General features: G+C 40.6%; 1 protein-coding gene across 1 annotated transcript in view; it reads left to right on the forward strand.

The window, feature by feature from the left end:
- Window positions 1–17,788, forward strand: part of LOC122550244 (collagen alpha-1(XXVIII) chain-like) — a 238,294-nt gene that overhangs the window by 83,570 nt on the left and 136,936 nt on the right. Inside the window, exons 12-14 of the mRNA XM_043691001.1 lie at window positions 6,561–6,629; window positions 10,869–10,937; window positions 17,755–17,760. Of these exons, the coding sequence (XP_043546936.1) occupies window positions 6,561–6,629; window positions 10,869–10,937; window positions 17,755–17,760 (144 nt within the window). The remainder of the gene's footprint in view (window positions 1–6,560; window positions 6,630–10,868; window positions 10,938–17,754; window positions 17,761–17,788) is intronic.

Genomic DNA, 17,788 nt, shown 5'->3' on the forward strand with positions numbered 1-17,788 from the left:
TGCAATGAAGGTCAAAAAATTGCTGTGTCTGCATATTAGCTTTTCATAACTGATGAATAAAGAAACCCTTTGGGCATCAATGCTTCCTAATCATCCATCATTTATGGAATACCTTATATTTATGTTTTTCTTACCAAAGTGGATAGCTTCATATTTTACACATCATATTTTCTCATGTTCTGGTTCTCTCACCTAACCCTCCAAGTCCCCTTGAAGTCTTTTTGCGCCATCCTCACAGTTCACTAGTTTTGTGTCATCAACAAATTTGGAAATACTACACTTGGTTCATACACTGAAATCATTACTATATATTGTGAAGAACTGGGACACAAGCACTGCTCCTTGGCGCACCCCGATAGTCACCGCCTGACAATTTGAGATTCACCTATTTGTTCTTACTCTCTATTTTCTGATCCTTTAAGCAATTCTCTCTCAATGCTAATATCTTGCCCTGATCACATGTTGTTTTCTTTTGTGTTGAATTTTGTTTGGTAATTTCATGTGTGGGATCTGGCTTCTGAACATTGAAATACACCATATTCATTGATTGCACCTTATTCAGCTGGTTAAATCTACAAAAACACTATAAGTAGTTTGTCAGACACGGTTCCCATTTCATAAAGTCATGTTGACTCAATCCAATCTTACCATTTTTCTCTAAGGTTTAGCTATTCAATCTTTGAATAGATTCTATCATTTTCTCTACTCCTGATATCAGGCTAACAGATTTGTAGTTCCACATTTCCTTTCTCCCTCTTTTATGAAACTGTGGGATTACACTTGCCACCTTCCAATCTGAAGGAGTTGTTTCAGAGTCTACAGAATTTTCTGAAATGACAAGCAATGCATCCACCACCTCCAAAGCCACCTTTTTCAATACTATGGGATATAGTTATTCAAATCCAAATGATTGATCGATGTGCAGTCCCATGAATGTCTTCAAGAGACTATGAATTATTTAAGTTCTTCATTCACATTAGTCCCTTGGTTCACTAATATATTTAGAATTTGTTTTTGTATCTTTCTCTTCATATGTGAATTTGGAAATTATTAACACCGGTTGAGTAATACAGGTTGAGCTCTGATCCTTGTGGGACTCCACTTTCTACCATTATTGCCCTTTACGCCTACTTTCAATTTTTCTAGCTATCCACCCTGCTACTTGTTTCCTGACTCCACACATAATGACCTTATTTTTCATTTTATTCTGTGGTGCTCTATCAAAGGCCTTGTGGAAATGTAGTTATCTTATTTTTATAATCTCTTGTCCGACATATTATTGCTATATCAAAGAATTCAATGATATTAATAAAGCAGCACTTTCCCTTTTGAAATCTGTATTGAATGCTCATTGTTATGTTATTGTTCCGAAATGTTTCACTATTTTTCTGACTTACAGATATTCATTAATTTTCCCTTCACATAGATTTTAAAGAATTTATCGAATTTTCTGAGACAGATTCTATCTCCCTTCTTAAATATAATGCATAAAACTGAATAAAAAGTGAGAATTGACTATGGACATGTATTTTAGCAGGAAGAATAGATGATTTGAAAGTTATTTAAATGGAGAAAGACTGCAGAAAGCTAGAGAACAGAGGCATTCGAAAATCTTCATCCATGAATGACAAAAAGAGAGCATACAAGATCAGATGTAAATAGGGAAGGAAATGGAACATTGACCTTTATTTCAAAGGGAATGGAATATAAAAGTTGGGCAATTTTACTAAAACTATACAAGGCATCAGGAATTAGTTTTTAGGAATAAGGTTTTTATTATCATGTGTACTTAAGCAGAGGAATACAGGAGTAGAATGAAAACTGTTCAAAGTTGCCATTCTCTGGTGTCATCTTGGTTATACACTTGATTACAAAGCTGGAATATAAGAAACAGCAGAAATAAAGGAAACCAAGCCAAAAGGAATGAGAACCATCCAAAAGCAAAAAGAAAGGAAGAAATGTCAGGAAAGCAGACAGAAGCAAACGAGCTCAGGTGCTCAAACAGCACTGCTAGTCCATCATCGTCCTGCAGGTCAAACCATAGCTGAAATATTGTGAACAGTTTAGAGCCCTTTATTGAAGGAAAAATATATTGGCATTGGAGGTAGTCCACAGATGGTTCAGTAGGCTGATACAACTTATGCTGGGACTATTGAGTGAGGACAGATTAAGTAGATTGAGTATGTACTTATTAAGATGTAGAAGAAAGACCAGTGACCTTATTCAAACATACATTGTGCTTAGAGAACTTGACAGGATAGGTCCAGAAAGGTTGTTTACCCTTGTGAGGGACTCTAGGGCGAGAGGATATAATCTCAGAATATTGGAGCACCAATTTATGATAGAGATGAGGAGGAAGTCTTTTGTCTTGGAGGATAGTGAATTGATGGGATTCTTTGCCACGGAAGGCTGACAAGGGTGTGTTGTTAAATATATTGAAGACTGGGATAGACAGATCTTTAATCAAAGGTATGGGAAAAGGCAAGGAAGTGGAATTGAGGACTATTAAATCAGCCGTGATCTCATAGAATGGTGGAGCAGACTTGATGGGCCGAACAGCCTACTGCTGTTCCTACATCTTATTTAGACTTAAAGCTGTTCGGTACCACAACATGGTTTCGGATGTCGATATCTTTTGAGCAACTTCTACCCTTACGTTAATTAATTATCTGATAATCCACCATAATTCTTGACAGGTGGTTTTAGGATGACAGATCTTTTTCTGTGTTCTGGTGTTTGTGGGATTGATTTCTTTTGCTTACAGTGTCTTTTCTTTAGCATTTAGCCTGTACTGTACAATTACTTCACTGATCAGGCTCATAAACCTCAGTGATAAGGTGATGAAGTACTGTAATAGGTTACAGAAATAATTTTGTTGTGATCAAAATGTTTGATGACACATGGACCAAAAATGTGTTGGTCACTTAGGGCAGCAGCAGAAAAATTCTTCCCATTTCATTGTTGATATAATCTAACAGGTGACACATCCAAGAATTCAAACTATTGGAAGTGGGATTTGGGGTGACAATGCTGGGACCAAATGACAAAGCCCCCACTAGCCAATTATGAAGTTCCTGGAGTTGCCAATTGGTTGCTTCCAAACTTGCTACTGTCAACAGCTAGTCGCTCTGAAAGTTTGACTGTCCAACAGTGAAAGGTGGGCATCCCCAAGGCAGTTGAGAGATTGAAAGAGTCAGTTTGAAAGATTTATTTTTAGCAGGATCTAGCAGGTAGACTCTTTGCATTGGAAGGAAAATCCCTCAGATTGCTTGCTAGGGTTGAAGATGATGGCTTTTCTTACTGGTTGCCTGGACTCTCTGGCTCTGGTGATCTAGACACAATCTCACTAAGTCTTGGGTCTCCATGTGCAATGTAGCAATCCACTGTTAGAAAAATGTTAATGACTAAATGGTCCTAACTTGAATCTTTAAATATGCAGTTTGGCTGACCGCTACATTAGAGCAACAGCTTGCGTCTCCACAGCAAGATGTCCCTGGTGGCAGAAACATGTTGACGAGCCATTTCAATGTGACTCCCTACTCTCATGGCCTAACCTCCTCTCCCACTAGAAAAATTAACCATACTTTTTTAGTTAGCATCTGTACTGCTGAATGTCTTTCCTCACAAACAACCATTGGCTTAGTGAGCTTTTCTTGACTGACCTGTTTACAGTTAGAGTACTGAATGGAACTAACAGCTGGTTTGGGATCTGTGGAAAACTTTTATACCAAATGATCTTAGACTGGAATAAAGGTTGCTTTGTCAGAACTTAGTAATTTGATACATAAATGTAACATTTCATAGCATTTTAGAAAAGAATCAGATTATTATGCTGTATTTTCCTGTGATAGATACAATTGTACTGGTGTTATTTCATAATTATTTTGCAAATGGGGATCTTGCTTTGGCAGCCAGTGCTGATTCTACAGAATGTTTATTTAGTAAAAGGCTGTGGTAATCTGTGCAACGTATTTGGAGATTTAAACTTTTCTCATGGGCAGTTAGGCAGAAATCAGAATATGTGGCATTTACTTATTTAAGAACAGTTCACACAGTATTGCAGTCCAATTGCTATAGTCAAACAGGGCAGCCACCCTGCTATGCTATAAACACCCCACAATTAGCAATGAATGAAGAAGAATAACTTTTGGCTACATTTCTCTCTAGACACTCACATGATCTAAAAATTTTTGTTGTATTAAATAAGTGCCCCAGCTTTATATGTTTTTTTTTCTGCTGCCAGAAGTAAATATAACAGAAAATGTCTTTGAATTTCATTAGGATACGGAGTCAGGGAAAGTCCCAGGTGATTGGAAAATTGCTGTTGTAACCCCCTTGTTCAAGAAAGGATCAAAACAAAAGATGGAATATTATTCGCCAATTAGCCTAACCTTGGTTGTTGGTAAAATTCTAGAATCCATCGTTAAGGATGAGAGTTCTAAATTCTTGGAAGTGCAGGGTCAGATTAGAAGAAGTCAGCATGGATTTAGTAAAGGGATGTCATGCCTGACAAACCTGTTAGAGCCTTTGAAGAATTAACAAGTAGGTTAGACCAGGGAAACCCAGGGGATGTTATCTATCTCAACTTCCAAAAGGCCTTTGATAAGGTGCCTCATGGGAGGCTGCTGAGTAAGGTGAGGACCCATGGTGTTCGAGGTGAGCTACTGGCATGGATTGAGGATTACTATCTGCCAGAGTTTGGATTTTTTGGAATGGCAACTGGTGACAAGCGGTGTCCCGCAGGGTTCAATGTCGGGGCCGCAGCTGTTCACTTTATATATTAATGATCTGGATGAAGGGACTGGGGACATTCTGGGAAAGTTTGCTTATGATACAAAGTTAAGTGGACAGGCAGGTAGTACTGAGGAGATGGGAAGGCTGCAGAAAGATTTAGACAGTTTAGGAGAATGGTCCAGGAAATGGCTGATAAAATTCAACGTGAGCAAATGCAAGGTCTTGCACTTTGGAAAAAAGAATACAGACATGGACTATTTGGTGAGAAAATTCATAAAGCCAAAGTACAAAGGGATCTGGGAGTGCTAGTCCAGGGTTCTCTAAAGATTAACTTGCAGGTTGAGTCCGTGATTTAGAAAGCAAATGTAATGTTGTCACTTATCTCAAGATGGTTAGAATATAAAAGCAGTGATGTGCTTCTGAGACTTTATAAAGCTCTAGTTAGGGCCCATTTAGAATACTGTATCCAATTTTGGACACACCTGTGACCAGAGGAGATTCACATGGATGATCCCTGGAATGGTAGGCCTAACATATGACGAACGGCTGAGGATCCTGGATTATATTCATTAGAGTTTAGAACGTTGAGGGGAGATCTAATAGAAATGTATAAGATAATGCATAACTGAGAAAGGGTGGATGCTGGGAAGTTGTTTCTGTTAGTTGGGGAGTCTAGGACCCATGGGCACAGCCTTAGAATTAGAGTGGCTCAATTTAGAATGGAAATGAGGAGATAATTCTTCAGCCAGAGAATGGTGGGCCTGTGGAATTCATTGCCACAGAGCGCAGTGGAAGCCAGGACGTTAAATATCTTCAAGGCAGAGATTGATAAATTCTTGATCTCGTAAGGAATTAAGGGCCAAGGGGAGAGTGCGGGTAAGTGGAGTTGAAATGCCCATCAGCCATGATTAAATGGCAAAGTGGACTAGGTGAGCCAAATGGCCTTACTTGCACTCCTATGTCTTATGGTCTTATGCTTTTATGGGATATATTCCCAGTGGTAATGTTAGATGCATGCCTTTGTGTACAGCTGCGTCTACTCTGCTGGAGTCTGTGGATTAGTGAGGTGTATATCATGCAGCTGATACTTCACTGTTGTCCCTGTGGCTCAGTTTGTTGCAAATGATAGCTCCCAACATCCACTCAGAGGACATTTGTCCAGTTCTTCTTTTGGAATCTCAGGCCTTATGTCAGGAAGATGATCTGACTTCTGAAATATGGTGGCATTTATTTTGCCACTTCTGTGGCCTGGATCCCTTTGGTTTCCCCACGTTTCGCCATTTGGATAACAGTTCTTCCCTACATGACACAAGTTAGTACTACTTGGAAATGGCTGCAACCCAGTTCATGAGGCTTTGATTGTCACAGGGAATTGAAAGCATTCCTCTGGTCTCAGCAGAATTATGACAGAAGACTGGCAGAATCCTGAGTAACTTTGCTTCTTATCTCTAATCCGTTCCTGATTTTAACAATCATGACATTATTGCTCCCCCTTCCTCCCATTCTTCGTTTGTTTAAATCATCTCAAATGTTTCCAATTAATTTCAACTGTGCTGACATTCAGGATGAAACATCAAGCTTTGGTTTTGTAACAGTAGGGAGGATATTAGCCAATGATTTGAGCTGATTGCTTGTTTCCAGTTGATTACTAGAAAATCTTGCCCACTCCATCCTCAACACACAGGCTCTATACAGTACATACCAATCATCAATTTTCCCAGTACGCAGGGATTCCTATTCATTGGGTTTTTGCTGTAAGATAAAATCATGATTAATTCTATTTTTTATATCCACTTTTCAATGAATTGTATGTTTTCCTTATGCAGGGTGATCGTGGCCTCACTGGTTTACGTGGACCAATAGGAGACCCTGGGATTGGATACCCTGGCCCAAAGGTAATCAGCAGCATCTTGTTTCTAATTGTCAATAAAATGTATGTGGCTTATAATCTGCTGTTGTTCAGATTCCCTAAGAAAATCAGCATTTCAATTCCCCCTGGGAATCTGGTGAAAGTTGCAGCAATTATAGACAGCAACTTGTGCTGTATGAGGGAAGTGTGGAACTCATAGGCTATCCTGCTACACCAAGGAAAAATCCCATCTGTGGTCTACCTTTGGAGGGGCACTTTCGGGCTCCAAACAGCCAGTCTTTCAATCACAGAATCATAGTTATTGGGTACAGAATGAGGTCCTTTGATTCATTGTGTGTGTTAGCTCCGTGAGTACAATCTGTGACTCAATGCCTTCTCCTGCCTTTTATTCTTAGTACTGAATATTTGTTTTCTATTTAAATAACCCTCTTGGATGCCTCAGTTGAACCTGCCTGTACCATGTTTTGAGGCAGTGGGAAAAGGTTCATTCTCGCATCACGTTACCTTGTTTGTAAGTTACCTGATCAATTTGTGCCCACTCATTGTCGATCCTTTTATGTTAGGGAACAGTTTCTCTCCAATTACACTGTCCAGCTGTCAAAATAGAAGTTTCTCATCTGATGAGCTATTCTCATACAACTCTTCTGCACTTGTGCCAATATGTTCAATCTACAGTTTTCATTCTCACTTTATTCCTTGGATGCCTCTCATCTACCCCCAGTGCCTTACAAATTTATGTGCTGACAACTATCTAATGCCTTCTCCTAATCAGTTTTAAACCCTTCAAGTGATTGAGTTTCCTCCTGTATTGTCATGGCTTGAGCAGCATCTCCTTCCTTAGTTAAGACAGATGTAAAGTAGTAATTTAATACCTCAGCAAAGCACCTACTCCCATGTGTAAATTTCCAATTTGGTCCCTAATTGGCCCTACTCCTCCTTTTAACACCCTTTTACACTTTATGTAACTACTAAAGACTTTGGGATTCCATTTTACTTTAGCTGCTAGTCTTTTCTCATTTTCCCACTTTGTATCCTTGTTTCCTTATGCACTTCTGAACCTTTGGTGTTCAGCTTGATTGTCAACTGTATTTTCTACCTGACACTCATCATTAGCACTAGGCGAAAGTGGGTACTCCAGATGCTGGAGATTAGAGTCAAGATTAGAGTGGTGCTGGAAAAGCACAGCAAGTCAGGCAACATCTGAGGAGCAGGAAAAGATAACAAATCTGCAAGGAAATTACAGGGTGGTGCAAATATCATTGAGTAGTTATAATGGGGGACTTTAATTATTCAACCCTCGACTGGGATAGTGGTAGAACACGTTAAGTGGAACAAGGGGCAAGTGTTAATATATTGTGTTCAAGAGTATATGTCCAACCTACTAAGAAACGATGCATTGTTAGACCTGGTTCTTGCTAATGAGGAGGGTCAAGTAGATCAAATGACAGTGGGGACAGTGGGGATCCTGATGAAGTGCTTTTGCCCAAAATGTCGATTTTCTTGGTCCTTGGATGCTGCCAGACCTGCTGTGTTTTTCCAGCACTATTCTAATCTTGACTCATCGTTATTAATATCTATCTCATTTTTCATCCAGAATGTTCTGGGTTTGTTTGCCACCACCTTTCCCGTTTGAGGGAATGTACCTCAATTCTACCTGGTAGCTCATTGTTCAGTCACATTTTTTCCCACCAGCTTTTGCCTCCAGACTATCCAACCCAGCTCCATTCTTGCCCCATTAAAGTAATCTCTCCCACAGTTAATGATTTACTTTGGATTGTCCTTTTATCTATTTTCGCCTTCATCCCAAACATTATGATCAATAATCACTGTCCCCTAAATTATCCCCACTGTCATTTGATCTACCTGACTCTCCTGATTAGCAAGGACCAGATCCAACAATGCATCCTTTCTTATTAGATTGGACATATACTCTTGAACACAATCTATTAACACTTGCCCCTTGTTCCACTTTACGTGTTCTACCACTATCGCAGTCTAGATTTGAATAATTAAAGTTCCCTATTAAAGTTCCCTATTCCTTGCAGATTTGTTATCTTACATTCTTCCTGCTAGTTGGTGATTTATTGACTATGCTGAGCAATGTAATTACATCCATTATCCATAGTTCTAGTCAAGTTAATTTTATCCTTGAAACCTCTGAGATATCCACTTTCTGCAGCTCAAAAATGCTTTCCTTAACCAAAGCAATGACTCTTTATTCTTTCTATCTTTTCCTGAACATATTGTAACCAGGAGTATTCACACCCAGTCCTGTTTTTCCTTGAGGTAGGTCTCTATTATAGTCACATCGTATTGCCGCATGGCAATTTGACTGTACTCCATGCATTCACATATATGCACTATAGCCCTCCTCACTTAAGACCATAATAAATAGGAACAGGAGTACGCTATTCAGTCCCTCGAGCCTGCTGCACCATATATATTCCATTTCGTTTTTCTTTTCTAAAACTCCACCTATTAACTTATTATTCCCTATCTGTTTCTCCCTATGTTTTGTGCACCCCAGTATTAGTCTGTAATATACTCTCCCAGTTCCCACACACCTGGTAAGTTAGTTTAACACCACAAGTTGCAACAGCATGAGTGTAATGCTCTGTAAGGAACTCAGTCATAGAAGCATAGAAACATAGAAGGTAGGAGCAGGAGGAGGCCATTTGAATGCCTTAATAGTATTTGATTCCACCAGGCCTTCCTCACAGATTGATCGAGGTCCCTGTCAGATCTCTAACTAGTGGACAAGAATCCCCTTGGCTCTACAAAATCCTGATAGTTGAATTTTGAATAAGTTGAGTTTATGGAGGGTAGGAACTGGAAAGTTGGTAAGTATAACAGAATCAAGAGGTCACAAAAGCATGGATAAGGATTTAAGGTAGTGAGAGGGGTGGGGAAAGTTGTGCAAGTCAGATTAAATGGGCTTAAAACTGGCTTAAAGTGCAATTGATAGATTGTTATTGGGCATGGTATTAATGATTATACTGCATTTGCCATTGATTTGCCCACTCACTCCAAATCATGCTGGAGGATCTCTGCATCCAGATGGCACCTGATTAAGCCAGACAGGTTATCCCTGGACAGTTGATCAAGTTAAGATTTGGATCAGCCATGATCTAATCAGAGAACCGGGTTCAATTCCCGACTCAGGCGACTGACTGTGTGGAGTTTGCACATTCTCCCCGTGTCTGCGTGGGTTTCCTCCGGGTGCTCCGGTTTCCTCCCACAGTCCAAAAAAGATGTGCGGGTCAGGTGAATTGGCCATGCTAAATTGCCCGTAGTGTTAGGTTGTAGGGGTATGGGTGGGTTGCGCTTCGGCGGGTCGGTGTGGACTTGTTGGGCCGAAGGGCCTGTTTCCACACTGCAAGTAATCTAATCTAATCGAATTCGCCCTCAGCCTTAAGGAACTAAATGTCCTTCTCCTGTCCCTGTTTGTTTAGTCTGTTTTATCTAACTGATGTAAGAAAGAGGTTGATTGTTAAATCATTAACAAGAAATCAGATAACAAATTCAGAAAAAAAAAACTTCTTTACTGAACGTGACCAAAATGTGGAGCTTTTTATCAAATATGTAATAGTACTATATATACAAGTGTTTTTCCACTACAGTAAGTATTGAAAAGAATAGTATAGGTATGCATTCAAATGAAGCTTGATAAACATATCCAGGAGTAGAGCAGATAAAGATACATTAATAGAGTCAAGTGAGGAAGGATCAGAAGTGGTTTGAGAGAAGAGTAAGTGCTGGCATTGTCTAGTTGGATCAAATGGCCTATTTCTGAGCTGGATATTCTATATAATTCTAAGTATGTCACTTTGCAATGGAATAAAATTTGAACAGGCTCTACAATGGTTAGTTAATCTGATCAGATCGTTGCCCATGCCGTAAAACAAAAATGTACCCCATTGTTTTAAAGGATATCTGGATAGATAAATGAATAGCAAGGGTTTAGAGGGATATGAACCAAATCGTGCAAATGAAACTAGGTCAGATTGGAATGCGTAATTGGTGCAAATAAGTATGACTCTTTGATTCTGTATCAAGAAGATCTTCTCCTGAATACAAAGTTTCTTCTGTTGATAAAGATGTATTTCAATAATATGCTTTGTAAATTTTAAAATGTTTTAAAGAATTTAGGGAAATTCCTAGACAAATAATTCATGCATTTCTTGAAAATTTCTATGAATCTTTTGAACGTATTTCAATATTTGATGAAGAATAACCATCTGAATGAAATGTGTTTTGTCCTCAGGGTGAAAAAGGTTCACAAGGAAGATCTGGTCCCTCTGGACCTCCTGGGATTGGAGAACCTGGAATACCTGTAGGCAACTTTCAATATTTTTTTAAAGCATACTGTAATTATCAAACGACATCATTTTCCACAAAAGTCCAAAATACTATTATTTCTTGTCTTGGTTTCTTCTTCTTTTTACTATGACATATCATGTAAGAAGTATTTAGATGCGCATTTGTGATGCCAAGGCATACAAGGATATGGGCCAAGTATTAGAAAATGGGATTAGAATTATTAGATGCTTATTTTTGACCAGCACAGACGTGATGGGCTGATGGGACTTTTTTTTGTGCTGTAGATCTCAATGACTCTATGACTATTACAATTTAAGCTGTTTAATACCACCAATCAATTTTTTTCTCATTTGTGATTATGTGTATATAAACTGTGTGGAAATAATGAACGTTGAGTTTTAAATATCATATGCTGGAATGGAAATGTACTGTTAAACATACATGTCGGTTCCTGCAATGAAGACAAAGCTTCGCAGTGGTCACTTGAAGGGAGAACTGTGCAGATTTGAGAGTTACACTTGTTAGTTGCCACACACACATACACATAGGACATTACATTTAGAACCTATGTTTAGTTATGTTGCTCCTGGGATATCCTTTCTTTTAAGTTAATATCCATGAGTTTTGCAAACCCACAGTATTTAGCCTTTGCATCAAACACCACTGGGAATATGGCACATTCTCAACATGTTATTAGTTTCTCGTGCTAACTTGTACTCTCATAACCCAGTACCAGATTCTCAATGACACTCTGACCATCCAATTTTCTGGATATGATAGGAAGCAAGTTCATGATTCCAAGTTAAAGCCCTTGTTTCAAGAATGCACTCTAACGGCCCAATTGTTGCATTAAGAAGATGAAGTGTGATATTATATAAAGTGGGCAAGGAAGAAAATGAAGATTGTTTAGCTTGTTGCCTTGTTTATCTAACCTGGTGAGATCATTGAGTTCTGTTTGTTACCAGTTTGCAGTCCCATGGAGAAAGATATTCTCAGTACTAGTATGTTGCCCACAGACAGTACACTGATTTATTTAATACACAATAAAAACAAAATACTGGAAACAATGATACATATTTATCTCACTTGCTAGTGGAGTCATCCATAGGATTGTGTTTTCTAAGTTCCCTTTTCTCAAGTAGAGTTGAAGTCCAGAAAAGCCCATGGTCCACAGAGTTTTAGATGAAGCCACATTTAGAGAGGAGAGAGGATGGAACACAGCCAGGAGTTTACTGGAATAGTCAAGTCTACAGATAAGGAAGGCATGAGTAAGGGTTGCAGTAGCAGATGAGCTGAGGCAGAAGTGAAATTAAGCAATGTTACTGAAATCAAAAAGGCAGTCTGAGTGTGAACATGAACACATGGTTGAAATACCAAATACCAACAGCTGAGTTCAACCTCTGATAATTGATTGGGCAGAGACATGGAGTTGGTGGGTGTAAATCTTGGTTTGTGATGAGGGAAATATTCAATGGCTTACATTTTCTGTATGTTTCGTTGGAGGAAATTTTTTGTTATCTGGTATTGGATTTCAGGCAATTATTCCCACAATTTAGCGAAGTGGAGGAGTTGAGAGAGGTGGTGATGATAGAAGTCTGGGTGTTTTCAGTATGCACATGGAAACTGTAGGTAGGTAGGACATTTTTGAGATAGCTGAGATAGGAAATAGGAGATGCCAAGAATAGATTTTTGGTGTACACCAGACGTATTCATGTGGGACAGGGAAGAGAAGCTTTAACTCTGACTGGATAGAACAATACAGAACAGAACAGGCCCTTTGGCCCTTGATGTTGCGCCGACATGTGAACTAATTTAAGCCCATCACCCTACACTATCCCATCATCATGCATATGCTTATACAAGGACTGTTTAAATGCCCCTAATGTGGCTGAGTTAACTACACTGGCAGGCAGGGCATTCCATGCCCTTACCACTCTCTGAGTAAAGAATCTGCCTCTGACATCTAGCAACCTTCAATTTGCAGCTATGCTCCTTCATACAAGCAGACATCATCATCGGAGGAAAAAGATTCTCACTGTCCACCCTATCTAATCCTCTGATCATCTTGTATGTCTCTATCAAATTCCCTCTTAGCTGCCTTCTCTCCAATGAGAACAGACACAAGTCCTTCAGCCTTTCCTCATAAGACCTTCCCACCAGACCAGGCAACATCCTGGTAAATCTCCTCTGCACTTTTTCCAATGCTTCCACATCCTTCCTGTAATGGGATGACCAGAACTGCACACAATACTCCAAGTGTGGCCGCACTAGCATGACATCATGGCTCTGGAATTCATTCCCTCTATCAATAAAACCTAACAGACTGTATCCCTTCTTAACAGCACTACCAACTTGGGTGGCAACTTTCCGATCTATGCACGTGGACACTAAGATCCCTCTGCACATCCACACTACCAAGAATCTTTCCACTGACCCAGTATTCTGCCTTCTTGTTATTCTTCCCTAAATGAATCACCTAACATTTATTGTATTGAATTCCATTTGCCACCTTTCAGCCCAAATCTCCAGTTTATCCAAGTCTCCCTGCAACCTGCAACATTCTTCCACACTCCACTGACTTTAGTATCATCTTCAAACTTACTAATCCATGCACCTATCCCTGTGACCAAGTCATTTATAAAAGTGACAAACAGCAGTGGTCCCAAATCAGATCCTTGTGGCACACCACTAGTAGTCAGACTTCAGACTGAATATTTTCCATTAACCACCACTCGCTGCCTTCTCACAGAAAGCCAATTTCTAATCTAAATGCTAAATCACCTTCAATCCCATGCCTCCGCATTTTCTCAAATAGCCTATCATGTGGAACCTTATGGCGTTGTATACATGGCTTTACTAAAGTCCATGTATACAACGTCAATTGCCCTATCTTCACCCACATGCTTGGTCACCTTCTCAAAAACTCAATGAGTTTTGTAAGACATAACCTGCCCTTGACAAATCCATATTGACTATTTTCAATCAAATTGTTGCTTGTAGATTATTATAAATCCTATATCTTATATTCCTTTCCAAAACCTTTCCTACAACAGAAGTAAGGCTCACTGGTCTATAATTACCTGGGTCATCTCTATGCCCTTCTTGAACAAGGGCACATTTGAAATCCTCCAGTCCTCCGGTACTAAACCTGTAGACAATGACGACTCAAAGGCTCCGCCATCTCCTCCCTAGCTTCCCAGAGAATTCTTGGAAAAACCCCATCTGGCCAAGGGGACTTATCTACTTTCACACCTTCTAGAATTGATAACACCTCCTACTTACTAACCTCAATCCTTTCAAGTCTAATGGCCCATATCTTAGTCTTCTCCTCTACAATATTCTCCTTTTCCTGAATGAAAACAAATGAGAAATATCCATTTCGCATCTCTCTGATTTTCACAGGGTCCACACATAACTTCCTACTTCTGTCTTTGACAGGTCCTATTCCTACCTTAGGCATCCTTTTATTTCTCACATACCTATAGAAAGCTTTAGGGTTCTCCTTTATTCTACCTGCTAAAGACTGTTCATGTCTCCTCCTTGTTCTTCTTAACTCTCTTTAAATCCTTCCTAGCTACTCTGTAACTCTCCATCACCTCATCTGAACCATCTCGCCTCAACGTCACATAAGCCTCCCTCTTCCACTTAACAAGAGATACAATTTCTTTAGTAAACCACGATTCCTTTACCTTATCACTTCCTCCCTGCCTGACAGAACATACCTATCAAAGATATGCAATATCTGTTCCTTAAACCAGTTCCACATTTCAATTGTTCCCATCCCCTGCATTTTGCTGCCTCATTCTATGCCTTCTAAAGTCTAGCTTAATTGCCCTTCCCCCATCTATAACTCTTGTCCTGTGGCATGTACTATCCCTTTCATCGCTAAACTAAATGTAACTGAATTCTGGTCACTGTCTCCAAAATGCTCATCTATCACTAAATCAAACACGCTCACAGACAGCGTTAGGGAGCTGGAGCTGGATGAACTTTGGATCATTCGGGAGGCTGAGGTGGAGATAGGGAGGAGTTATAGGGAGGTAGTCACACCTAAGTTAGAGGATAAATGTAGCTGGGTGACCGTCAGGAGAGGGAAAGGGAATAGGCAGATAGTGCAAGGATCCTCTGTGACCATTCCCCTCAATAATACGTATACTGTTTTGGATTCTGTTGGAGGAGAAAGCCACAACGGCCTGGTCTCTGGCACTCAGCCTGGCTTGGTGGCTTAGAAGGGATTGGGGGGAGAATAGGAGAGCGATAGTGATAGGAGAGGAACAGACAAGAGGTTCTGTGGTCGTGAGCAATACGCCCGGATGGTGTGTTGCCTCCCGGGTGCCAGAGTCAGGGATGTCTCAGATTGAGTCTACAGGATTCTTAAGGGGAAGGGTGAGAGCAGCCAGAAGTTGTGATACACATCGGTATCGATGACATAGGTAGGGAAAGGGATGAGGATCTGAAAAGTGAATATCGGGAGTTAGGTTGGAAGCTAGAAGGCAGTACGAGTAGAGTAGTAATCTCAGGATTGCTACCGGTTCATGGGCTAGTGAGGCGAGGAGTAGAGAACCAGTGCAGCTGAACACGTGGCTGCAGGGCTGGAGTAGGAGGGAGGGCTTCAGATATGTGGATCATTGGGATACCCTCTGGGGAAGGTGGAACCTGTACAAAAAAGGCAAGTAGCACCTGAACTGGAGGGCCACCTGTATCCTGGGCAGGAGGTTTGCTTTAGCTATTCGGGATGGTTTAAACTAGATTAGCGGGGGGGGGGGTGGGAACTGGAGCTATGGATCAGAGGATGGGGGATCTGGTAAACAGACAGATACAGCATACAGACAGTCTGTTAATAGGGTAAAGTTGCAGTCAGTGTGATTGGCTGAAGTGTGTCTATTTTAATATAAGAGGTTTCAGGAATAAGGGTGATGAACTTAGAGCAAGGATCAGTACTTGGAGCTACAATGTTGTGGCCTTTACGGAGACGAGGATATCACAGGAGCAAGAATGGTTGTTGGACGTTCCAGGGTTTAGTAGTTTCAAGAGGAATGAGGAGGAGTTAAAAGAGTAGATGAGTGGCATTGCAAATCAGGGATAGTATCACACCTGAAGAAAGGGAGATCATTGAGGAGGGTTTGTCTACAGAGTCAGTATGGGTGAGAAGTCAGAAACAGGAAAGGAGCAGTCACTTTATTGGGAATTTTCTACACACTCCCCAATAACAACAGAGGTACGGAGGAGCAAATTGGAAGACAGATTGTGGAAAGGTGCAGAAGTAACAGGGTTGTTGTCACGGATGACTTCAACTTTCCTAAAATTGATTGGAATCTCCTTAGTGCAAATAGGTTGGATGGAGCAGACTTTGTCAGGTGTGTCCAGGAAGTACAATGTTGAATATGTAGATAGGCTGACAAGAGGGAAGACTATATTGGAAATGGTGCTTGGCAACGAACCAGGCCAGGCGTCAAATCTGTTGGTGGGAGAGCATTTTGGTGACATTGATCATTACTCCCTGACCTTTACTATAGTCATGGAAAGAGATAGGGACAGGTGGTATGGGAAAGTATTTAATTGGGGGAGGGGGAATTACAATGCTCTTAGGCAGGAACTTTGGGGTATAAATTGGGAACAGATGTTCTCAGGGAAATGCAGGACTGAAATGTGGAGGTTGTTTAGGGAGCACTTACTGCAAGTTCTGGATAGGTTTGTCCCACTGAGACAAAGAAGGGATGGTAGGGTGAAGGAGCTTTGAGTGACAAGGGATGTGGAACATCCAGTCAAGAAGAAGAAGGAAGCTTACTTAAACATGAGGAGGCAAGGGCTCTAAAGGGTTACAAGGAAGCCAGGAAGTAACTGAAGATGGATTTTGGAGAGCTAGAATAGGGCATACAAAAAAAGCCTTGGCGGGTAGGATTAAGGAAAACCCCAAGGCATTCTACACTTATGTGAGGAACAAAACGATGGCCAGAGTGAGGGTAGAGCCGATCAGGGATAGTGGAGGGAACTTGTGCCTGAAGTTGGAGGAGGTAGGGGAGGTCCTTAATGAATACTTTGCTTCAGTATTCACTAGTAAGAGGGACCTTGTCATTTATGATGACAGTGTGAATTCTTTGAGGATGTGACAAAATACATTGATGAAGTAGAGCAGTCGATATGGTGTACATGGATTTTAGCAAAGCGTCTGATAAGGTTCCCCATGGTAGATTCATTTAGAAAGTAAGCAGGTATGGGATACAAGGAAATCTGACTGTCTGGATACAAAACTGGCTGCCCACAGAAGACAGAGGGTGGTGGTAGATGTAAAATATTCAGTCTGGAGCTTGGTGACCAGTGGCGTTTCACAGAGGACCTCTGCTCTTTGTGATTTTTACAAATGACGGATGAGGAAGTGGAAGGGTGGGTTAGTAAGTTTGCTGATGACAGGAAGTTTGGTGAAGTTGTGGATAGTGTGGAGGGCTGTTGTAGGTTGCAGCAGGACATTGACAGGATGCAGAACTGGGCTGGTAAGTGGCAGTTGGATTTCAACCTGGAAAAGTGTGAAGTAATTCATTTTGGAAGGTTGAATTTGAATACCTATTACAGGCTTAAAGGCAGGATTCTTGGCAGTGTGGAGGTACAGAGGGATCTTGGGGTCCATGTCCATAGATCCCTCAAATTTTTACCGAAGTTGATATGGTTGTTAAGAAGGCGTATGGTGTGTTGGCTTTTGTTAGCAGGGGGATTGAGTTTAATAGCCACGAAGTTATGCTGCAGCTCCATAGAGCCCTGATTAGACCACACTTGGATTATTGTGTTCAGTTCTGGTCACCTCATTACAGGAAGGATGTGGAAGCTTTAGAAAGGGTGCAGAGGAGACTTACGAGGATGCTGCCTGGA

This window comes from Chiloscyllium plagiosum, chromosome 5 (assembly GCF_004010195.1).
Source record: "Chiloscyllium plagiosum isolate BGI_BamShark_2017 chromosome 5, ASM401019v2, whole genome shotgun sequence".
Classification (NCBI taxonomy): domain Eukaryota; kingdom Metazoa; phylum Chordata; class Chondrichthyes; order Orectolobiformes; family Hemiscylliidae; genus Chiloscyllium; species Chiloscyllium plagiosum.